The 26,066-nt window shown below is 43.2% G+C and overlaps 1 protein-coding gene and 1 pseudogene across 1 annotated transcript in view; one reads left to right on the forward strand and one right to left on the reverse strand.

Annotated features, from left to right (window-relative positions):
* The window catches only part of LOC114465851 (LHFPL tetraspan subfamily member 3 protein-like), a 33,780-nt gene extending 13,769 nt beyond the window's left edge, over positions 1-20,011 (reverse strand). The window contains exon 1 of the mRNA XM_028451126.1: positions 19,202-20,011. Coding sequence (XP_028306927.1) covers positions 19,202-19,628 — 427 coding nt within the window. The 5' untranslated portion in view covers positions 19,629-20,011. The remainder of the gene's footprint in view (positions 1-19,201) is intronic.
* Positions 20,012-20,274: 263 nt separating this feature from the next.
* The window catches only part of LOC114464215 (nuclear pore complex protein Nup98-Nup96-like), a 66,359-nt pseudogene continuing 60,567 nt past the window's right edge, over positions 20,275-26,066 (forward strand).

Consider the following 26,066-nt stretch of genomic DNA (forward strand, 5'->3'; position numbering starts at 1 on the left):
ACACACACACACACACACACACACAGACAGACAGAAAGACACACAGACAGACTTTGGGGGCTGCACATTGTTGGGTGTTTTTGTTAAGTGGCCGTAATGAGGTAGAATTTAAAAACCAAAGAGGGAGAACTATTTCTGCTTTGTATGTTTATCTGTTGTTTCCTGTGTTAATGAAACATGTGAATAAAAAAAGAAGAAATATTGTTTATATCTGAATGTTTTTCTACAACAAAGATAAAGCGAGCGGCTGGTAGTTTGTCACCAGGTAACACATGCACCAGTTGAGACGGAACATGGGTCCTATTTTACTTCCATTCTGGGTGAATAAGAAGAATCTCAGAGATCATCAGCTTTTAGCAACAAACAAACATTAACAAGTCCACAGAGGAAATGCTGAAAAAGAATAAATACTGTTTATATCTGAATGTTTTTCAACAGCAAAGACCAAACGTGCGGCCGCTAGTTTGTCACCAGGTAACACGGGCACGTCGCAACTGTCGCAAATGTGTTTCAGTTCAATATGTGTCGGCTGACCCACTGTGTGTTGTGTGACCGTGATATTCAGAAAAGCTTTTTATTCAATGAGGCGTTGCACTGCTGCATGCTAAAATTTAACATCTATAAAACATCCAAGATTTAGAAATCCACATTCCAATGAAAGACAAAAACCACAAAATTAACTAACAGGGTTGCTTATGATCAAAAATGAAGTTGACAGATCGTTGGCAGCAATGGTCTGCATACTGATTATGTTGTTGACGCCCTTGGATGAGTCTAACAGAGTAGAAAGGTAACAACAATCCTTAGCTGGCCTGTTGTATTATTACTTTACTTTTGTGATAACCTCACAAAGTTAACTTAATATGCAGACAAACTTTAGATTTTGTCACTTCAGTGAAAATCTAGTCTCTTCATGAGATCCCTACAAACAGATGATGCAATAATTCCTATTAGGATTAAAAAAAATGTATTTTTGTTACATTCAGGATAGACCAATATTGATTTTTCTTCTACCGATATCATAACCAATATCATTCCACTTTAAAAAAGATGAAAACCAATAACTAAAAGATAATATTTTCCTTCCAATTTTAAAGTTGAAAATAGAAGTATGCTAAAATTAACGTGGCAGGGCTGCAACTAAGGCTGCACAATTTTAGCTCAAAACAAAATCCAGATTTCTTTACTTGGAAAACTCAATTTACGATTCCGATTTTGATTTGTTCTTTACCCTTTAAAAAAAAAGACAGGATTTAATTATTGTAAGTATTTTCTTTTAATTGAAAAAGTGAAAACAAATTATGTATTCGGAATAAAATGCAACTGCAAAGCTTTAACAAAGAATGTTAAATCCCATGTGGGATTGATAAAATAACAACCAACTGCCCAACCAAAAATGAATCCCACAGCATTTTTAGAAAGAGAACTTTGCATTACAAAAAAAAAAAAACCTCACACAAATGTAAAAAAGAAGAGGTTGTAGTGGGGGTCTATCACATTAAACGTGTTTGAAACTTGTTTTTCAATTATTTGTAAAGGGACCATATCCTTAGCTCCACATCTGTAATGCTTTTCCATGTCACTCTGGTCTTTCCATAATCAACACCATACAACATTCCCTGCACAGCTCAGCCCAAAAACAGCCCAGGGAAAGAGACTTGTGTTGTGATTACCAATGATCAAACGGGAAAATCGATTGTCTGATTTTGACTTTTTAAGAATCCCCATAAATAAATAATCCAATTTGCATTTTATATTGATTAATCATGGAGCCTTAACTCCAACTAACCACTATTTTGATAACTGACTCGTCATTGATTATTGAAACGATTAATCGACTAATCAAATAATAAATCATACCATTAATGGCTCTTTTTTACCAGGTAAATTAAAATGCTTATATACATTTATCAATTTTGATGGAACCAGCAGAGATTTGTTTATCTATAGCTCAGCCCCGGTTTAGCAGCTGGATTCTGCAGCCATTTTGCTATGTCGTCTATGGCCCAAAGAAATCGACGTGATGACATTAACCAACAATTAAATTTGTCGGCAACTATTTCTGTTATTGATTTTTGTTGACGTTGACTAATCGTTGCACCCTTAGTAACATTTGATTTAATTCACGTTGGTTACAGTTCCACACTGAAAATCCCTCCTTTAATGCCCTTTTTCGCAATATAAAATAAATATTACACCACAATCATATGAATAAAACAACAACTACTACTACTAGTACTACTACTACTACACTTTTCTTTCATTTACTAATAAACTGCGAGTGTTGCCTATCATTAAATATAAAAAAATGGTACTTTGATGTAATGGATTTGATTGTTGTCCTGATTTTGTACATGGGCAGAAGCTGGTTGCTATTTGTTGTTAGTCAATGGTAAAATGCCACCAAAGTGGAGCCATTCTCCTGGTAAATGGTAAATGGACTTGATTTTATATAGCGCTTTATCACCACACTGAAGCAGTCTCAAAGCGCTTTACACATCAGCTCATTCACCCAATCACTCTCACATTCACTCACCAGTGGGACAGGACTGCCATGCAAGGTGCTAGTCGACCACTGGGAGCAACTTAGGGTTCAGTGTCTTGCCCAAGGACACTTCGACACATAGTCAGGTACTGGGATCGTACCCCCAACCTCTCGATCAGAAGACGACCCACCACCACCTGAGCCACGGTCGCCCTGGGAGTCATGTCCCGGCTTCTGTATATTCATATGTGTTATACTTTGTACTTTGTAAACAGAATATAGAATAATTAGAGGTTTCTGTAAATATCAGCCATTCACAAATGTCCAAGGGCGATTTGTCACTGTTACTGAGTGCAAGCAGTTGCCATTTAATACTTGATCATCTGCGTCAATATTTCTCTGTCTTTACAGGTGACTGATGAGTTTCAGTGTCATAACCTGTGTTTAAGATTATCAGGCAGCAAATGCAGCATCTTCTTCCTCACCTGTAAAATTCTATACACTATGCTGCATGCTCCTTGGACTTACTACAATTGTGTCAAGAAAACGGGGCTGTTCTTTGTGGACTGGAGAATAGGCATAAGGTCAGATTTGATTCAGAACGCTCACATTATACTGCTGCTCCACCCAGAGCGTGAAACTGAGATGGAGACACATAGGCTATGTTGACACTGCAGGGCAATTCCAATTTTCTTTTGCCCACATGTGACATTTATCTGATTTTTTCATGTCAATGTGAACATTACAATTCCTTTTTTTTTTTTAATCCGACCCAGGCCTTTTTTGTACAGTATGTGGATATAAATCGGATATCTATCCGATACGACTGCAGTCTGGCCGCTCAGAGTCACAGTCATCCAACCTATATGTCATCAAAAGGCGTTTGACAAAACAGACAGTAGCAAAAAGTAATGGCAGAGGAAAGAGCAGAAAAGAAAAGATGTTTTAGAACTCTTAGCGTACCTGTTTTGGCTTGAATCTTTAAAGTGTACTTGGATGTAGTTTGGGAGGGGCACGTGCAATTTTGTCATACTTTGTACAATGACAATAAAAGGATTCTATTCTATTTTATTCAAGCATTAAATATATGGGGGACTGGTCAGTTCAAGCCAAAATAGAGGGGTCACACATACCGCAATCAGGTTGTATAGCGGCCATTTTTACCTTGCGCCACGTAACGTGTTTTGTGGGGTCACTTCACAGACGCATTAGAAGTCGCATTTGTTTTTGTAATGTAAACTGTCACGAGACAGAACTGAGGCTCAAGCGCAGACAGCACAACAGGAGGCACAAATACAAGTAACTGATTTATTTCACAAAACAGAATTCAACATAAAACCAACCAGCGCCCTAAGTGGGGTAGTGGAGAACTAAGGAAGTGCTGAGCAAACTGAGGGAGACCTAATACTAAGGTTAAATAAGAACAATCAGGAAACTACTGACGAAACCAAAATTCTAGGCCTAAAGGCATAAGCTAAGAAAGGGCAAAAACTAACAAAAGAAAACCTCTGAACCCCGAATGGGCAGGAACACTGAGACGCTCGAGCTGCAGCCAACACAGACGAAAGGAAGGAGCCTGGCACAGGAGTGGGGAGGAACCAGCTGAAGGGTGGAGAGAGCAGAGAGATTCCAGAGATGAAGGAGGCAGAAGGGATCCCAGCGGCGGAGAGGGTCTGAGTGAGCAATGTTTTATGGTTTGGCGTCGGTTTGTGGTCTGCCAGTGTCTTAAGTAGTGGTGTGAATACTTGCAGGTGGGGAGACCACTCCCCGCCGCAGCTGGAAGCAATCCTGAAGATTAGAGGTGAGTAGTCCGGACAGTGAGGCATGGAGACCACCAGATGGTGCCAACGGACCACTTCAGGAGATGCCAGAAGTAGAGGACATGACAGTACCCCCCCTCCTACGTGCGCCTCCAGGCGCACGACCAAAACGTTCAGGACGCCGCCGCTTGAGGTCCCTGATCAGGTCTGGGCAAAGGATCCGACTGCGGGGGACCCAGCTCCTCTCCTCAGGCCCGTATCCCTCCCAGTCCACGAGAAACTGGAGGCCGCGACCCCTGCGGCGAACATCCAGCAAGCGCCGAACCGAGTAGGCGGGTGAGTCATCCACCATCCTGGGAGGAGGGGGGGGGGGAACAGGAGGAGCCAGGGGGGAGTCCCTGGAGGGCTTGACCTGCGAGACATGGAACGTGGGGTGAATTTTCATAGTTCGGGGAAGGGTGAGACGTACCGCTGTCGGACTGATGATCCTCTCCACGGGGAAGGGGCCGATGAACCGAGGCGCTAGCTTCCTGGATTCAACCTTCAGAGGGAGGTCCTTGGCCCTCAACCAGACTCGTTGGCCCACAGAGTAGGTTGGTGCCGGGCAGCGACGGCGGTTGGCCTGCCGCTCCATCCTCTCAGTTGATTGTATAAGTCTGGCCCTGGCCCTGTCCCAGACCCTTTTGATCTGACTGACGAAGGTTTGTACAGAGGGAACGGAGAGTTCTTGTTCCTGGGAGGGGAACAGCGGAGGTTGATAGCCGAGGGAGCACTGAAAAGGAGACATCCCCAGAGAAGAGTTTATCTGTGAATTGTGTGCATACTCCACCCAGGTCAGATGCTCACCCCAGGAAGTGGGGTTGGAGGAGACCAGACACCGGAGGTACGTCTCCAGAGACTGATTGGCCCGCTCCGCTTGGCCATTAGACTGAGGGTGAAAGCCAGAGGTGAGACTGAGGGTGGCTCCTAGAGCAGCGCAGAAGGCCTTCCAGACTCCGGAGATGAACTGTGGACCCCGGTCCGAGACAATGTCTGCTGGTATCCCGTGCAACCGGAAGACGTGGTCAACTAGGAGGGATGCCGTCTCCCTGGCTGAGGGGAGTTTGGGAAGGGCGACGAAGTGTGCTGCTTTGGAAAAACGATCAACAATGGTGAGGATGACCGTGTTACCTCCAGAGGGGGGTAGCCCCGTGACGAAATCTACAGCGATGTGTGACCAAGGCCGAGTGGGCACTGGGAGTGGTTGAAGGAGGCCCGAGCTGGGTCTATAAGGGGTCTTGCCCCGGGAGCAGGTGGGACAAGCGGCGACAAAGTCCCGAGTGTCTCTTTCGAGAGAGGGCCACCAAAACCTCTGCCGCAGGATGGCTGTGGTCCGGAAGCCCCCAGGGTGGCAGGCGAAGCGAGAGGTATGAGCCCACTGGAGCACCTGGGTACGCACAGACTCAGGAACATAGAGAACATTAGGCGGGCAGTTACCTGGGATTGGCTGTTGGGGCTGTGCTTGACGGACCTGATCCTCCACTTGCCAGGTTAGAGAGGCGACAAGACGAGCAGGGGGAAGGATAGATTCTGGGTCACCAGAGGGTTCGTCGCAGGAGAACTGACGAGACAGGGCATCCGGCTTGATGTTACGGGACCCCGGGCGATACGTGAGGGAAAACTGGAAGCGACAAAAAAACAGCGCCCAGCGGGCCTGCCGAGAGTTCAATCTCCTGGCTGAACGAATGTACTCCAAGTTCTTATGGTCCGTCCAGACAATGAATGGGTGCTCTGCCCCCTCCAGCCAGTGACGCCACTCCTCTAGAGCGAGCTTGACCGCCAGCAGTTCCCGGTTCCCCACATCGTAGTTCCGTTCTGCTGGGGTCAGGCGGCGAGAGAAGAAGGCACAGGGATGCAGCTTTTGGTCAGATGGGGTCCTCTGGGAGAGCACGGCCCCAACCCCGGAGTCCGAGGCATCCACCTCGACCACAAACTGAAGGTGGGGATCTGGCTGAACAAGGATAGGAGCAGAGGTAAAGCGTACCTTGAGGGACTGGAATGCTTGCTCGGCCTTGGGGGTCCACTGGAAGGGGATTGAGGTGGAGGTCAGGGCTGTGAGAGGGGCTGCCACCCTACTATAATCACGGATGAAGCGGCGGTAAAAGTTAGCGAAGCCCAAAAAACGCTGTAACTGTTTCCGGGTCTCTGGCTGGGGCCACTCGGTGACAGCCGATAGCTTGGCCGGATCCATCATAACACGTCCTGGGGAGATGACAAAACCCAAGAATGATACAGTAGTAACGTGAAACTCACACTTCTCCGCTTTAGCAAAAAGGCGGTTCTTCCACAGGCGCTCCAAAACCAAGCGGACATGGCTGACGTGTTCCTCCTGGTCTCTGGAATAAATCAGGATATCGTCTATGTAGACAAACACAAAGCGGTTAATCATATCCCGGAGCACATCGTTAACCAGGTTCTGGAAGACGGCGGGGGCATTCGTGAGGCCAAAGGGCATTACTAAGTACTCAAAGTGTCCCAGGGGGGTATTAAAACCCGTCTTCCACTCATCTCCCTCTCTTATTCTCACCAAATGATAAGCATTTCTCAGGTCTAGTTTGGAGAACACTTTGGCCCCGTGGAGAAGGGTGAAGGCAGAGTTTATCAGAGGTAGAGGGTACTTGTTCTTCACAGTTATATTATTTAGGCCCCGAAAGTCAATACAGGGTCGCAGGGACCCGTCCTTCTTATTTACAAAAAAGAATCCCGCACCTACCGGAGAAGTGGAGGGCCGAATGATACCTGCTGCCAGGGCGTCCCTAATGTAAGTCTCCATGGCGGCCTGCTCGGGTTTCGAGAGGTTGTACAGACGGCCAGAGGGCAAGGTGGCTCCGGGCAGGAGCTCGATGGCACAGTCGTAGGGCCGGTGAGGAGGCAAGGATAGGGCATCCTCCTTACTGAAGACTGGAACTAGGTCATGGTAAACCTCAGGAACGCCGGACAGGTCTGGAGGCCGAGGATCTGGCTTGGGATTTACAGGAGCAGGGGATGGGGCTGAACGGAGACAGTTAGCATGACACCCAGTACTCCAGGACTTAACCTGGCTGCCGCACCAGTCAATAGAGGGGTTATGTTTAATCAACCAGGGGTGCCCCAGCACCAACTGTGGGCGAGAATGTTCCATCAAGTGAAAGGTTAGTGTTTCATGATGGTTACCTGCTAACCGGAGGGAGACAGGAACTGTTTTCCGGCGGATCGTGGCCAGGGAGAGGCCGTTGAGAGAACGGGCCTCCACGGGAGAATCCAGTGGCACCGATGGGATGTGGAGCTGCCTGGCGAGGTCCGAGTCAAGGAAGTTCTCCTCGGCCCCAGAATCCACCAGCACGGTCACAGAAAGTGAGTGGTTCTGGAAGCTGAGTGTGGCGGGTAGCTGTAGCAGATGAGGGGAGGTGGAAGCAGTCCGGCTCACTCGTAGACTCCCCGTCACGAGTGAGCCCTCTCTTTTGCTGGTCTCTTGGGGCAGGAAGCAATGAAGTGCCCGGAACCCCCACAGTAGAAACAGGTGTTAGTAGCCCGCCTCTGCTCCCTCTCTTGCTGAGTCAGCGGTGCCCCACTGATCCTACCAACCTCCATGGCCTCGGGGGCAGCCTCAGGGAACGGTGCGGGCGTAGCAGACTGGAGAGTGGGACTCAGTCGGCGGGAGGGTGCTGAGTCCCTCCAGTGTGAGCGCTCTCTGCGCCTCTCCCTCAACCGATTGTCAAGCCGGATGGCGAGGGAGATTAGGGCCTCCAGGCTGGCCACCTCCTCCTTGGTGGCGAGTTCATCCTTCAGAGCCTCGGACAGTCCCCTATAGAATGACCTCTGGAGGGCCGGATCGTTGAACCCACTGGTAGCTGCAAGGGCCTGGAACTCCACGGAGTACTCTGCAACACTGCGGGCCCCCTGCCTCAAGGCCATGAGGCGATCTCCAGCGTCTCGGCCCCGAACTGGGTGATCGAAGACGCGCCTCATGTCTGCAGAGAAGCGGGAGTAGGAGGAGCAGACCTCCCCCTGTTTCTCCCACACAGCTGTTCCCCAGTCCCGTGCAGGTCCCCGTAGAAGGCCAATTAGATATGCGATTTTAGCCCTATCGGACGCGTAGGAAGTCGGTTGTAACTCAAAGACGAGTGAAACCTGAGTCAGGAAGGCCTGGCAAGAACCGAGATCCCCAGCATAGCGCTCAGGAACCGGAACCGTGGGTTCACGGCCTACCGTGGCCAGAGCCGAGGGAGAACCTACAACCGTCGTCTCGTGGGCATTAGTGGGGGTAGGCTGGCTACCTGACGCAGCTATGGAAGATGCTAACACGGACTGCTGACCAGTAAGGTGAGACATTTGACTGATTAAAGCATTAACGCTAGACGCAAGAGTCCTGAGTAGCTCCTCATGCCGGCCTAGAATTGCGTCATGACTAACTACAGCCTGATGAGCGGCTGAGCCCTCATCTGTCGTGCGATCTGCTGAGCTCATTATGGCCAAACCATACTGTCACGAGACAGAACTGAGGCTCAAGCGCAGACAGCACAACAGGAGGCACAAATACAAGTAACTGATTTATTTCACAAAACAGAATTCAACATAAAACCAACCAGCGCCCTAAGTGGGGTAGTGGAGAACTAAGGAAGTGCTGAGCAAACTGAGGGAGACCTAATACTAAGGTTAAATAAGAACAATCAGGAAACTACTGACGAAACCAAAATTCTAGGCCTAAAGGCATAAGCTAAGAAAGGGCAAAAACTAACAAAAGAAAACCTCTGAACCCCGAATGGGCAGGAACACTGAGACGCTCGAGCTGCAGCCAACACAGACGAAAGGAAGGAGCCTGGCACAGGAGTGGGGAGGAACCAGCTGAAGGGTGGAGAGAGCAGAGAGATTCCAGAGATGAAGGAGGCAGAAGGGATCCCAGCGGCGGAGAGGGTCTGAGTGAGCAATGTTTTATGGTTTGGCGTCGGTTTGTGGTCTGCCAGTGTCTTAAGTAGTGGTGTGAATACTTGCAGGTGGGGAGACCACTCCCCGCTGCAGCTGGAAGCAATCCTGAAGATTAGAGGTGAGTAGTCCGGACAGTGAGGCATGGAGACCACCAGATGGTGCCAACGGACCACTTCAGGAGATGCCAGAAGTAGAGGACATGACAGTAAACGACTACAAAAAAATGGCTTGAACAAAAAATCAGAATCAGACATCATACCCCGCAGTGTGTACGCAGCAATAGTGACAGACTAAAGGGGAGGGGTCATACCGCGCTGCCAGAACCCATGCAGCTGTTTTTGTTTTGCGGCTTTTCTGACTTATGCACATGGGAGAACAATATGATCACCTTTTTTTAATTTCCTTTAAAGATATTGCTTCGACTAGATTTGTTTCAACTCGGAAATTGGGGTAAAATGTATCACTTTTTACTTGTTTGAGAAGTAGAAATCTGTTGGTAATGTATTGTTGGAAAAATCTTATCACCAGCCAATAAAAGATTCTCTGGTTACCCATTCAGTTATCAGTAATTTCCATCAGTGAATGTAGTTTGGTTTTCTATATATTGAATGCCCTACCTGCTTGACATGACAAGTGACCTTTGAAAGTTAGATTTCTGAAGTTAATACCAGGCTTTATCCAATTCAATGTCTCTTATGTAAGATAATGCTCTCTTCAGTTGCATATTGAAACAATTTTTTTAATTTTTATCCTAAAGTAATCAACTGAGCAAGTTTCATAATCATATTAATTACTTTAAAAAATAATATATCATAAAATATGTACCATATTATATATCTCAGCCGTTATTAATGTTTCTGTTGTAAAAGAGCAAGATCTTATCGAGATCAGCACTGACTGAAGTGCATTGGAAACAAGCCTAGTCATATAAAACAAAATAAATGTTTTTTTTATTGTGAAGTACAGTTGTTTTTCAGTTTATTGTATAATCAATTTGGAACAAATATGTATACTATTTTGGTAGACCTATTTAATTAAGTAATATATTTATATTAAATAATCAAATTTAAGTGTATGTGCCGCCCACAGAGCATTTTCTTTCTTTTTTTTTTACATAATTTATAAGAAAATATTTAGTTGTCCCTTATAGATATCATTGGCCCTGGTGCCCTGCATAAAAGAAAATCATAGAATAGTCGTAGAAAAAATGCTGTGTTGATAAATTATTTTCATTATTAACAAAACAACAACTACAACAATTACATTTAGATTTTTATTATTACCAAACTGCTGATACATAACAGTGTTTTAGTAGTTGTATTGTTTTATGTACTAGTGAATTGATGATTTTATGTTTTTATTGTATTCTGAACAATGGTATAGTTTATTTAATGATACATTTACAAGAATAAATATCACAGGTTGTAGTTTGCGTTAAGTCAGAATTTTAACAGTTTTGATTATAACAACCTATGTCAACATAACATGAGTTAGGATAAGCATTATATTGTTTGGAATGAGGTAACACATATGAAACCTGAAAATAAATTCTGATGGTATCCCAGAGGGTACGTCTTACACATGTGTTTCTCACTAGGGCCTGTGGACAGTGAGACAGTGTTATCCACTCAGCACTGCCTGCTCTGCACTGCAACAACACACCCAACACTGCCTTTTTATTTTCACCTTGGCTGCTCCTGATATATGTATTTATCACCTCATCCATGCCATTCTGCCCCAGTTTTGGACCATTAAGCTTTCTAGAAATTTCCAAAACAGAATAAACTTGAACCCAAGATAAACATTTCAACCCTTATCAGCTGCTCACTAAAATACCTTTCATTCTTGAATTTGACTAGAGTTGAGTCTATTTAGGAACACTGCATTAAACTTTAATTAAGAAATGTGATTTTACAAAAGCAATTCATTTTTTTGTTTCTATGAGGGTTTTGCAAAGTTTAGGGATCAACAATCCATTCAAGGATTAAAAGTTATGTAGTAGGAATTATATGTTTTTGAAGTGGTTGTTGGATTTACATCAGCAATCGAGTATTCATAAGGTTTGATCAAATGTCTCAGAATAGGTTAGTAGCAAATGGTGATTCAAAGGATAATCTTTCTGTTGTATTTGGGCCAGAAATCTTGTTTCTTTTAAACAAAAGTTTATGTCCAGAAAAATAGGAAATAACCATTAATGCAATTCTAACCATTTCTGGGAATCTCTGTGTCTCTGGTCAGATCATGTGGGATTTCTGGTGCTCCATTCAGATGGTGACTTGGAATATAGTATGACCATCATAAAAAACATGGATGCATCTTGACTTGGATCAAAAGTTCAACTGGTGCTGCTGCCGGTTGAAAGGTGTGGAAGAGAATTATCTCCAGTTTGTATCCCTTCGTATCATCTGAACCACAGTTTGAACCCCACAGTCTACCTGAGTATTGATGATGATCATGACCTTCCTTTTATGACCACGATGAATGATCTACTTCCATTTGAAAAATGCTACATTTCACAAAGCTCAACCCTTCTATCCTTTATTCTTCAGGTGCTGTGCAAACCAAATTTGCCCACTGTGGGACGATTAAAGGTGAAGCTTATCTTCTCTAAAACTGATGTTGTGAAATTATTCCGATTGAGCAGGAATTGTAAACCTGAAGTACTCATAAACTTCTGGGTGCATGAGAACATTGCAGTTGGTACTTAGAAATATTTTCAGACAAGTGTCAAGGAAATAGGACATTGTTCCTATAGTCCATGTCAGCAACTTCAAACAAGCTGCATGTAGACTGGACAATTTCTCCACAAACCAACAATGGATGTTGATCAGATTCCTAAGGACATATTAAAAAAACATAACCAAAATGGTGAAATGGCTGACATGTCAAACAAATGGGTTCAACTTGAAGGTGGGATGATTGTGCTACAATATATTGTTATTTTTTTTTTTTTTCTCGTCCGCACATTGCACATGCTGTCAAAGGTCAACACTACAAGAAGTGCAATCATTATGAGACAGCAATGCATGTTTTGTTATTGCAATAAAATAAATTGATTTATTTTATTGCTGAATTGTGACCATCACCAGCCCTCCCTAACGAAGGGTAAAAAATCTATTATTATAGGGAGGATATAAAAAGGGAGAGCAGTGTTACACCTAAGTGGAGAGGGGGGGGGAAGGGTGTGGTGCTCCCCATCCAACCTATGTGTATATATGTGTATGTGGTGCAATAGCTCCGGAGGGTGGAAGTGGTTGTCCCACCCTCATGGGGGGTGGTGTGTTGAGGTGTAATTAAAATTGGAGGGATTAGTAGGGCAGCCAGAGGTGGGAGTGCCGCCCCCACTACTTAGTAGCACAGGCGGCGGCCCCCTCCACCCCCAGCCCCACCATCCAGCCCCCAGGTTGGGTATGTGAGTAAGGTGCAACAAGTGGGTGAGCCAGACCAGCTGGGAGTGAGTGATGTGAAGTGCCCATGTAGGAGGCCTGTCTGGTAGGAGCCCGGTCCATCGGCATGGCAGGCCACCGGAGAGGGTAGATGGCGCAGACGGGCACCAACGCCAAACGCAACGGGAGAGCAGGCGCAGAGTGAAGGCGGAGGAGGTGGGGAGGATGAGACAGGGGGACAGAGAGCAAGAGGAAAGAGTGGCAGAGAAACACGCAGGCCCCCAGCCCCAAGGGCCACCTAGACGTGCACGAAGGGGGCAGGAGAGCAACACCAAACCGCACAGGGACCACGAGAGCACCCGAAAGGGATGCACGGCCCCACAGAGGCACCAAAACACCCCAGCAACCCACTCAAGCCACCCAGATCAAGGCCACCCCACAAGCCCATGGAGGTCCAGGGCTAAAGTTAGATCAGTGTGTTATTAAAGAGTGGTGCTGGCAGTTGCTTGCAGGCTAGATCATCAGGCTAAAAATTTAAAATCGAGATTCAATGCAATTAGAAAAGGAGTCCAACGTTCCTCAAAGCAGGTTATTTTATTTTTTCTGAGAGCAGACATCTTTTCCATGGAAATAAATTCTATGAGGAGATTACGCCATTGGTTTATGTTTAACAATTTTTTATCTAGCGACCGTGGTTCAGGTGGTAGAGGGTCATCTTCTGATCGAGAGGTTGGGGGTTCGATCCCAGTACCTGACTATGTGTCGAAGTGTCCTTGGGCAAGACACTGAACCCTAAGTTGCTCCCAGTCGTCGACTAGCGCCTTGCATGGCAGTCCTGTCCCATTGGTGTGTGAATGTGAGAGTGATTGGGTGAATGAGCTGATATGTAAAGCGCTTTGGGACTGCTTCAGAGTGGTTATAAAGCGCTATATAAATCAAGTCCATTTACCATTTTTCCAATTCAGTAATATTGTTTTTTTTTTGCTATGGCGAGTGCCACAAGGATGGATTGTGATTGGTTTGCTGGAAGATCAAGCATAGTCAGGTCTCCTAACAGACATAGATTTGGAGATAGAGGAATCCTGCAGTCCAAAATGGAGGACAGTTTTTCAGTGATTAGAAACCAAAACTGTTGAACTGGCGAACAAAGCCATACGGCATGTAAATATGAATCAGCTGTTCCCTGGGTGCACTGAGAGCAGATGTCTGTTGGGGAGAAGCCCATTTTATACATTTTCTGTTGGGTAATGTGGGATCTGTGGAGAACCTTGTATTGAATTAGCTGAAGATTTGTGTTTTTACTCATCTTAAAGGTATTGCAACAAATTTCTGTCCAGAAATCGGTGTTCGTGGTGATTGAGAGTTCAGCTTCCCATTTAGCGATTGGTAATTGATTAGAGTTAGTGTTCAAGAGTACTCTGTATATTTTTGAGATTTTTTATGTTTTTGTTGAGATATTTTTCATATATATATATAGCCAGTTCTGGAGGTTGCAAGGTGATTAAATCTATTGCCGTATTTTTCTTAATTGTCTCTGTTACTTGTAGGTATTGAAGAAAACTACTTTTATTTATATTGAATGTTTGGGTTACATTGTTATATGTCCTGAGCTTATCATTTTCGAAGAGGTCTTGGAGATGAATAATTCCGCTCTCTTCCCATGTTTTTAGGTAGAGCGGTGTTTTTCTGTTTCTAAAGTCGGGGTTGTGCCAGATTGGAGACAGCATGTTAGTTTTTAATTGAACATTTGTAATGTCCAGGGCTTTCCACCACACAGTCAGGGTGGAGGCAATCAGTGGGTTTTTAAAGGAGTGATGACATTTGAGGATCGCAGTGATAAAAGGGAGATCAGAGAGTTTAATATGTTTGCAGTCTAGCTGTTCTATTTCTAGCCAGGTGTTGTGGTATTATTTTGGTTTTAGCCATTCTGTTAAATATAGAATTTGGTTTGCTAGGTAATAATGCATGAAATTAGGGGCTTCTAAACCACCCTCGCTTTTATTTTTTTGAAGGGTTGAAAGGCTTATTTTTGTTTTTTTTATTCCGAGCATAGAAATTTGTAACTGCAGAATCTAATCTTTTGAACCATTCTGTTGGTGGTTTCAGCGGGATCATAGAGAACAGATGGTTTATTTTAGGTAAGATTTTCATTTTAACTGAGGCTATTCTGCCAAGGAGTGAGATGGGGAGATTGTTCCATCTCCGCAGGTCTTCTGTGACTTTATCCAACAGCGGATCCAGGTTCAGTTTAATTAATTCATTTAGGTTTGGTGATATATTTAAGCCTAGATATTTAATTGTATTTGTGGGGGAGGGGTATTGTGGGTTTTGGGTTGCTGGGTTTCATGAAATTTTTGTTAATGGAAGGATTGATGATTTTGACCAGTTAATGGAATAGTCTGATAATTTAGAGAAGCTGTTTATTAGTTTAAATACTTCTTCTAATGAGGATTAGGGTTCTTCCAGATAGAGTAAAATACCATCCGCACAAAGATTAATTTTGTGTTCTGAAATGGATGAGTGGATTCCTTTAATAACAGTATTCTGACGAACAGCTGCTGCGAGAGGTTCAACAAATATTGCAAAAAGCAAGGGTGAGAGTGGGCAACCTTGTCTGGTTCCCCTCTGCAATGTGAAGCTTTGGGATGTTTTTTTGTTTGTGGTTACTGGGGCCTTAGGTTTAGAGTATAGGGTGGAGATCCATTGTATGAATGATTCTCCAAAGCCAAATTTGCCAAGGACAGCAAGGAGGAACGACCAGTTGACTCTATCGAATGCTTTTTCTGCGTCAAGTGACAAGATTATTGTTTTCTTTTTAGAGTTCTGTGCCATGTTGATCAAATTAAACAGCCTTCTAACATTGTCTGTGGAGTGTCTATTTTTAATAAATCCTGTCTGGTCTGCTACAATATATTTTGAAATTAATGAATCACAAGATCACAGGTTGAAGCCTACCTTTCCATCCCTGCTACATCTCACCAAGTCTTTTCAACTGCAAGAGCAATAGTCAATGCTCAAAGGTCTCGACTGCTGCCAGAAAACATAGACATGCTAATATTCTTGAACGAAAACACGTCCATGTAGAGTAGACTGTTCTGTATGTATGGCCAAAGTTAAAGTCAAATAAAACTTTTTTTTGTTTATTGTAACTTATTGTGAACCAATTGTCTATCGCAGTGTTTCCCAACCTTTTTTGGATCGTGACCCCATTTTGATATCAAAAATTTCTGGCGACCCTAAAGACATTTTTTTCTAGAATTAGTTTTTGATCATGTTTGAGTTCATATACTGCTATATATATATATATATATATATATATATATATATATATATATATATATATATGTATATATATATATAAAACTTAATTTTAGTTCAACTAGATTTATATTTCACAAAGTGAAAGTATAGAAATACAGTTTTTTAAGATTGTGTGTTGTTTTAAAAGGGGACATATTATGCTGTTTTTCACCCATCTCATTTGTTCTAAGAATCCCAAAAACATAGTATTTGAGAGTTATTTTCCTAAACTTGCCTGTTTTCCAGAGTTTTAGCCCTCTGAAAAGTGTCTTTCTGAGCAGTTCTAAAAATCAGGCTGTTTTGGGGCCTTATACATATTCATGAGTGGACGTGGCTATAGACGCTGACTTTCATTCCTCGTTCTTTTACGAGGTAGTTCAGTGATCACCAAAGCGATTTTACTGTGCTATCCACACACTGTTATTGTTTTCAGCCAAAAAACATCACATTACGGTAAAACATATGGCTATTTAAGCGGCTATTATTATTGTGAGTTCATCTTAGCGCTTCAGGGTTTGTGTTCATCTCAGCAGCAGCAGTCATTCAAACTCTCACCGGAGTGTCAAGCTGCTAAGTCATTTTATTCTCCTCTTCTGCTCTTCTAACTACAGGAATAGTGCATTTAAAGTGGTAATCATTTGTTTTGTCAAACTTCTCCGTCGCATTGTGTCACAAACACGTCAGATCAGCAATACGAGGCGATATAACAGGTACTAAAAATGTGTCTGCTCTAGGGATGTAACGATTAATCGCAAGGCAGTTAAAAATCGATTCATAGGTATCACGGTTGATATCGATTTTCTGAAAATTGAATCGCAGTACTTTTTTTAACCAGCAGAGGGCTATCCACAAGTGTAGGCGGCAGGCGGAGTCTGCTAATACTTTCTTTCTGGCCGCCTTCTACTCTTAAATATGTTAATAAATGATTCATTACCCCTTTAGCACCGAAAGAATATCTGTAATATTACTTGAATATCTGTAAAAGTCACATTTTTCTATTAGCTCTGTCTGCTAGCATAGCTTCTCGTCTTCACTGCAATATATATGCATGCCAACCGACCACTGTGTTACCAGCGCCCTCTGCTGGTCCAAACAAATATGACGTAAATCAGTGTAATCACGTTTTTTTTTTTTTTAAAAGTCCAAATGTTAAGGCACAAAATACATTTTCAGTTGCACTTTTAAAAAGTAAAATAACTATTATGTAGTTTTGCATTGTTTATTATAGAATCAGAATTTAAATTAATAGGCTTCATTTTCATTTGTATTATTCCTTTATTTATTTTATTCAAGATTTATTTTTAGTTAAATTGCATTGTTTTGAATAGTTTATCAAGGAATTCTTTTGACAATGAAAATTAAAAGGAAAATAGTACAGTATTTTCTAGTTTTTTTCCCAAAAAAAAAAAATTGTCTACAGTCCCATTTTGTAAAATAAATCGTGAGAGAATCGTATCGTGAACCCAGTATCGTGAATCGAATCGTATCGGGAGTTGAGTGAATCGTTACATCCCTAGTCTGCTCCCTGGTGAACCACAAGATGTTCTGGAAACCACAAAAGCGGAGTGCATTTCAGCATAAACAAATAGAAAAAAATGATTAAAAATGTTTTTGAATCGATTTGAATTTTTCAGAAACTCCAGGCTACCCAAGGTTGAAAAACACTGATTGAGTGGCTTCTGAATAGATTTCTTTCCAAAGTTATTATAATTTCAGGTCATATCACGCCTGGGGTGGGACCAAGACTCACATTTTATTTTTCAATTTTCCACTCTTTCTCTCTCTCAAGTAACCTCTAAGTGCCATCGCGTACCCCAGGACACATACCCCCATTTGAGAAACACTGGTCTATTGTATTGTATTGTGAACTCTATATAGTCCCACCCCATATAGTTAAACTAATTGCCACTGTTGCAAGGGTTTAAAAGAGACTGATGCACATAAAAACAGCAAATATCGTAGCAACTCCAAAGCAGAGAATGGGTCCTAGACCTGTGACACGCGCTACCGTCGAACCCTGACTGTGATTTGGGTGATTTAATAAAACAACGGCTTTCACAGTTACACACATACTGGATGGATTTGTGTACACAGTATAGCACATGTAACAGCATGGAATAGAAGAAAGGCAAAGTGGTCAAAATATTACTTGAAATAGCCGCCCTTTACACCTACGTCATGTGACCCCGCCTCCCGTGTGTTCCCACAACAACCAAACACTGCGTCACACATACACAAATATACTACATTATGGCTCCAACAGATATGATATAGGCTTTTAATGAAACACTGCTGCCTCACTTAAGATATACATACAGTACTTCTGCCCCATGCCTGCAGCATCTGGTTGAAAAAAATGGCAAAAATCACAGTTTACCTAAAAAAAATACAGTCAACCTAAAGTAAAGGATCATTACAGCAGTTAGCACTGTGCAACGAGTTTATTGTAAAGCAGTTTTATCATTTGATAGCTTGCAGCTTGACTGGAGGATCTATTTAACACAGTGGACTTGTTAAAGAGTATCGACAGGTCAGTTTTATTATCTATCTTTGCAAAACACTTTTATTCTAATTTAGGGCAGACTAAGACTGTAAATATGGGTCTAAAACCCCAAGTTTTTTATTTTATTTTATTGTTTTTTATTATTCCATATAAAACTAAAGCAACCATAAGTAAAGACATATTATTTGTACCTTCTGGCAACACTTTGAAATTCATGTTTAATATGTTGAAATATGAAAATCAATAAAACAGAAAAAAACAGTAAGAAAATTACATAAATATGAGTAACCACATAAAAATAACCACCAATATTATTTATAACTTATAGTAATATTCTGATATATGAAAGTTGTACTTGTTGTAAAATACATACATTGTTTTGTCTTACTATTTAAGTTAATAATTAAAATATAAATGGTGGATCAAAATGCACAGTTTTGTGAAACATTGTAGTTGTGTTTATTTAAGAACTGTTGCTTAATAAGTCTTGAAGTGATGCATTGTTAAAAGGTCATGTGAGTTTATTTCGTTCCATTCTATTATGTTTTGGAGGGAATAAGTATAAGAAGCATACAAACTGCAAAACGTGTGATTTCTCATACAAGATTAATCGGTTAAAAAATAGATTAATTCATTACTGAAATAATGGTTGACTGCAGCCGTAGCACAGCCTACTTGGACCCAGACTCTAAAGATGGTTTCTAGCGCCTTGTGTATTTAACACCATCAAAATATAAAACTCGTTTGAAAATTTTTAACATATAGTGAGCCTCAGTGAGAGGATGCTTTATGCTATGGCAACATGAGGACAAAACACACTTACCAGATGCTGCCTGCATCCAGCCGCAGATCTTATACACGGTGGAGGTGCTGAGGAGGAAGAAGAGGCTGAAGCAGCCGATACAAGTGACCACCAGCATCATAGACATCCCGATTAGGAAGGAAGCGGCCTTGAATGCACCGGACGGGATGGCGGAGAACTCGGTGAAGCTGCCCTGGCAGGCCAGCTCTCTGGAGCGTCCGTCCCCCACGCAGTAGTGGAACAGGCCAAAGTAGCCGGCCTGTGGGGTGTCCATACCATCCCCGATCCAGTAGGGTTGCGAGAAGATGGTCACGTTCACGATCCCGAACAGGATGGTGAAAATGGCCCAGAGGAGTCCGATGACGCGGGAGTTTCGGACGTAGTTGGTCTGGTAGAGTTTGGCGGCTTCTGCTGACGGTAGCATCGATGCGGCAGATCCAGGAATCATCTTATGCAATCCTGATTAGTGAGTGGAGGCAGCGATATGCCTTCAGCGCAGTAACACTTCTCCGTGTGTATCACGCCAACATCTGTTTATCATGACGTCGAACCCTAAAAGCAGCAGTGGGCCGATTCAGGAGCTGAAAACGGAAGAGTGCACGCTCAGAAAAGCGCAGGAAACAGCCTTTTTAATCCTGCTCCGTCCGCATGAGGGACGCCTGTACGGATGTCCTTGGAGATCCCGATGTTAAAATCTACAAAGCCCACATCGATGCAGCACTGATGTTGTTATTATTGAGAAAGGGACTGACGCGATCCTGTATGACAGCGTCAGAGCCTCAGCTGCCGGTGATGTTTGGATGTGGGACACGCCCCTTCTGCACGAACGCTGCGTCAACGTGCGACCATCCAAAGGCAGAAATGACGACAAAGGCTCAAAGGCAGGAGAAGGATCTGTCTGCAGAGCCGGAGACCGCACTGAGAGGGCTGAACCCACAGAGCTGCACTGAGAGGACTGAACCCATAGAGCTGCACTGAGAGGGCTGAACCCACAGAGCTGCACTGAGAGGACTGAACCCATAGAGCTGCACTGAGAGGGCTGAACCCAGAGCCACTGAGAGACTGAACCCATGAGCTAGAGGCTGAACCCATAGAGCTGCACTGAGAGGGCTGAACCCACAGAGCTGCACTCAGAGGGCTGTACCCACAGAGCTGCACTGAGAGGGCTGAACCCACAGAGCTGCACTGAGAGGGCTGAACCCACAGAGCTGCACTGAGAGGGCTGAACCCATAGAGCTGCACTGAGAGGGCTGAACCCATAGAGCTGCACTGAGAGGGCTGAACCCACAAAGCTGCAATGAGAGGGCTGAACCCATAGAGCTGCACCGAGAGGGCTGAACCCATAGAGCTGCACCGAGAGGGCTGAACCCACAGAGCTGCACTGAGAGGGCTGAACCCACAGAGCTGCACCGAGAGGACTGAACCCATAGAGCTGCACTGAGAGGGCTGAACCCACAGAGCTGCACTCAGAGGGCTGTACCCACAGAGCTGCACTGAGAGGGCTGAACCCACAGAGCTGCACTGAGAGGACTGAACCCATAGAGCTGCACTGAGAGGGCTGAACCCACAGAGCTGCACTGAGAGGGCTGAACCCACAAAGCTGCAATGAGAGGGCTGAACCCATAGAGCTGCACTGAGAGGGCTGAACCCACAAAGCTGCAATGAGAGGGCTGAACCCATAGAGCTGCACCGAGAGGGCTGAACCCACAGAGCTGCACCGAGAGGGCTGAACCCATAGAGCTGCACCGAGAGGGCTGAACCCACAGAGCTGCACCGAGAGGGCTGAACCCACAGAGCTGCACCGAGAGGGCTGAACCCACGGAGCTGCATTGACAGGGCTGATTCCACAGAGCTGCAGTGAGAGGGCTGCTTTCTTCTTCTACGGCCGCACGTTTTCATCATTTATCACAGACAGCTTCATCTACTGCAACATGCGAACCTATTGCGACCATGACGACGAAAGGACGTGAGTACTGACTGTGAATCGTTTTATTACAGAGTCGACGCCAGGCAGCATTCAATGGGGGGCTGAAGAAAACTGCGGGGGGCACAAAAACAATCCGTTCCGAGTAGCATCGTTAAAGAGTTATTGATGCTGGAAGTTTGAATCTGTGAATATGCCAACTTTACCTAACAGTGTCACGGTTCAAATAGTATCCAGATAAACTGGTGACTGGGAGGACTTTTGCTCCCGGTCTGGACATAAAAAGAAGCAACTCATAAGTCACATTACTGGTGAATTGAAACGTTATTAATACATTAATAAATCAAAACCAAAAAATGGATGTTACGTAAAAACATGCACATGTGTGGAGGTGATGTAATGACTCTACTGGTGCCCCTCGTTTCTTATGATCAACTTCCGTGTGTGTTGACGGCTGCTGTAGGCGGTATTTATAATGTGCAAAATATTTTTTTTTTACTACCCTAAAAAAAGCTGTATTTTTTTTATTTTTTATTTTTTTGCAAAAGTGTCAAATGGTAGAAGTTGTAACATCTATTGTTCCTCACACCAGCCTCACAGTGAATAGCCAGTCACCAGTTTATTTTGATACTCTATGGAACGTAACACCGCAAAACAAAACTACAGCGTGAGCAGCTTTTTACGAGCTAAAACATCCACAGACTGAATGAAAACATGATCAGGATGAGAAAACTGCTGGAATAAATCCTAAACAGTTCTACTGTGTGAGGAGACCTGGGGCCTCATTTATAAAAGCTGCGTACGTACAAAAGAAAGCGTAAGTCACATGTAAGCAAAGTTGTAGATTTATATATATAAAAAAAACCTTGGCGAGATAATGTGCGCACCTCCACGGCAGCTCTGACCCTAACCCTAACCCAAAATCATGAGAAATGGAAACTCCGACCCCAACAGGCATACCTGTCAAATTTTTGATTTGAAAATAAGGGACATTTTCTGGCGTCCACTACGAGCCGTCCCACCCGCTCAACCAAGCTCCAGAATTCCTTATATTTTAAGATAGATGTACAATAAATCTAAAATAGCCACTTGTCAACCACTTACTAAATACAATTATGTTATTAGAATCTGGTAAGTTGACATTGAAATGCTGTGAACATTCTTACTAGGACTGCGCAATATGGACCAAAACTTATATCTCAATATTTTTTTCTCAAAATGGTGATATACAATATAAATCTAGATAATTTTATTTCAAATGAAGTCTGAGAAGAAAGAGAATTCTGGGTTAAATTTGCTGATCCAAAATGCTACACAGGCTCATTTATTAACAAACAGCTGATCAATATGTGCTACTTTTGATTTTTTTCTCCTGTAAGGGACAGCATGTGTGAGTGATATGTAATCTGTAATATGGCTTGTTATGGGGAAGCTCTGAGTTCGGACTCTGTTCTGAGAAGAAAAAGCAGTGACTCTTAAAACTAGTATTTTGATACAAAATAAGCTATTTCTATATAATAGAAAACTCGATACATCTTAAATCTTGATATATCGCCCCGCCCTAAATCCTAAATTATGAAACACCCTAAATTAAAACATAAATGGATATATTAAGCATGTGTTTATTTAATATACTTACAGTTTATATACAAGTCAACACGTTGCATATTTTATATTAATTTCACGTTGCTTGTCTTTAAGTTAGACATTAACATTTTATTTTCAATATATATTTTATTTTAATTTCTCATGCTCACTCATGTGGTTCTCTGGTATTCACTAATGACTTATTAGACACATTTATTAGACTTTACATTCTTTAACACTTTATAAAGCAGTGTATATTTGTGGAGCTTGTGATTGGATGATTTTTCATGGTGACTTACGTCATTCCTTCCGCTTTGGTAGACGTTAAAATCTCAGTTATTAATCTAACAGAACGTGTAACTGTGTCCCATCCTGCTGCTCTTTAGGAAGATAAACTCTCTGTTCCAGTTTACAAGGTATTTACACCAGTTCTGTTTTTTTCGCCGGAACGTCTTCATCTTTTTTCCGAGTTGTTTCCGGGTTTGTTGCCGCTGTCAGCACTAATCTCGCGAGAACTGCCACTCAGGTCACTTCAAATGGAAGTTCTCGCGAGGCTAGTGACAGCGCTCAGTTTAGTAAGGCATCTTTTAATTATTATTACATTAAAATACGGGATATTTACGGGAAAATACTAATACGGGATGATGGTGGGACACAGGAGTTTCCCGGCCAAAACGGGATACTTGACAGGTATGCCAACAGGAGAAGGATGAAATTAAAGACAGCTCTGTGAAATTGATAGAAATTGTGTGAAATAATCAGACATATTGAACATTTCACAACACATATTATTTGAAGGATGCATTTGCAAAAACGGAGGAGAAAAAATTATACTGACACCCACAGGGAGTGAGTGATGTGCGCTTGCCTACAAATACAGTTTTATAATAATAATAATGATAATAATAATAATTGTAAACAAAATCACATGATAATTGCGCAAAACTGCCGATCAATTGGCTGCAACACTGGTAGCTGTTGTAAAAAGGAACACACTCTAATGCGTGAAGACGCACAATGGCTTATTTGGCACTGCTGGAGGACGAGGTGCACATGAGACTCTGGAGGGAGAGGATCTACAGAGACCAGCGAGAGGCAGGAACCCCGCATGAGGACAAGGTGCTGCAGGAGGGAGGAAGATGCAGCAGTGGGAAGAAGACGAGCTGCTGCGGAGTTTAATCCTATGTTTTTGGAGCATATATAGTGCATCTGTGTATGTCCACCACCTCCGTTACACAGAGGGGGTCCCCAATCCCCACTGATCCTCCAGCTTTCTGTCTGTGAGGGTAAGCTCCGCCCTTTCCTTCACCTGTTGAACAGACGTTCTTCCTATGGAGAGTGATCAACATCTTTTCCTCCGCTTTTATGTGTGATCCTTTATTTTTCACCTGTCACAGTCTGATGAGGCAACACAATGCGATCTGCGTTTCAATCATTCCTAATGTTCACTGTGTCACCAAATTATGCACTCCTGTGTGTGTCAGCCTCAAATATTAATACCTCCACCTCACATTGAGTGAAATTTGTTGTATTTGCTCGTTTTCCCCTTTATTCCACCGTGAAATTCGTATTAGTGAATGTTCATTTAGGGCGTTAACCGGACTTTTTATGGGCACCAAATGGGTGGAGCAAGATGTTTTTTCACGTGCGCCAACCTTCGAGTTGATTGTGATTTATAAACGGAAACAGGTGGGGGCGTACATGCTCCCTCGTTTATAAATCGTAAAAAAAAAAGATTTATATGTACTTGCTGGTTTTTAGCGTACGCCAGCTGAAGTGTGCTTACCAAGGCACACTTTTATAAATGAGGCCCCTGGTCCAGAACCTGGGGAGGGAAACAAGGTGCAGCGGACTTCAGTTCTCGTTCAAATTTCTCCATAAATATCACACAAACAGAACAAGTTTAAAAATAAAATAAAAATAAATAAATAAACAGAAAAATGCTGCTTATCTGGTTTTTGGTTTTTCTGTATTTCTGTTTTGATTTTAAATCAGATAAACAAAAAAACCGCACTGTTTTTTTTTATTTATTTTGATTTGGTTTTAAAATGGAATTACCAAAGAACAAAGGGTACACGGATTCCTAATGCTATATAAACAGCCACAAAATCAAAGTTAGCTCGCAATCAGCAGACTCTGCTCCTCCCAACAGCAGTTGTATGTTTAAAATCCACTTTTTACGGCGTTGTTCTGTGAGCTTTTTACATTTCTCACCTTTGTGAACAACAATCTTCGGTACTCTATAAAATCTCTTTCCCTTTTCTCGGTTAGACCAACTGGAGCAGCCGTAAACTCCACAAAACATGGACATTTTGATTATTTCAGACGGCAGATTCTCAAGTTTCCTACTCTCCATCAGAATTTAGTGCTCTCGCTTTGTCGCGATGCTGCAATGTGAGTGACGTCACGTGAATCAACAGAGCAGGTCATAGACATATACACATTCTACTGGCTGATCCCAACAACAGCTCTAGGGTTTGTTCGATAGCACAAATGTTAAACAATTACACCACAGTATATTATATCTATGGAGCAGACTCCCATCCGCTGTCAGTGAATGGACAGTCAGTTGAAATAGCCAATCAGATGTCTTTGATTAATAAAAAGCTCCCCCTGTAGGGGGAAGAGTGGGGGGCACAGTAGGTCAGCTGGGGGGGCACTGCCCACGAATGCCCCCCCAGCTGAACACCAACACTGTTCCATTAGTTTTATTTAAAAATATAATTAAAAGGATTATTTGTTTTATAATGTACAACTAATAAAACGATCGCGGGACATCACGTCTCCATTTGTTTTATAACGTTTTATGAACAATTATGTTGTTTTTTGGGGATTAGGGTAAAATTTCCTCCGAATGATTATTTTTAAAATTTCCATCTTTATGAGCAGCATAAAAAAAATGTTCATCATCTTTGAAGAGTGTAGATTCTGATATTGTTGAAAATTATGTGAATAATGTTGGGGATGTGCCCTTCTTAAAATAAATCTACATTGTGAGGCAACCCTAACTTGCACTCATACACAACATACACGTGCCCCTTCAAATGCACAACATGGGTCAAAAACGAACCACGTTCATTTTCCATCTGAGATCATGCTCTGTACCGAGCCAAGTCCAGAGCTCCCACACATCAGCTGCAGTCTCAAACTCAGCCTTGGCCTCGATGCCTCCGGGCTCCTGGGCACGTTGGCTTTCCTTGCGGCGCTCACACTCCGGTGACCGCTCTGATCTAAGCTCTGCGCAGGTCCAGAGCTCGACGGCCTCAGCACACTAGCTGTCGCCCCAGGCTGCCCTGCCCTCGACGCCTCCGGGCTCCTCGGCACGTTGGCCATCCTCCAGACAGTGAACGGCCCGACCAAAAGCTCCATACTACC

The sequence above is a fragment of the Gouania willdenowi genome, chromosome 6 (assembly GCF_900634775.1).
Source record: "Gouania willdenowi chromosome 6, fGouWil2.1, whole genome shotgun sequence".
In the NCBI taxonomy this organism is placed as follows: domain Eukaryota; kingdom Metazoa; phylum Chordata; class Actinopteri; order Blenniiformes; family Gobiesocidae; genus Gouania; species Gouania willdenowi.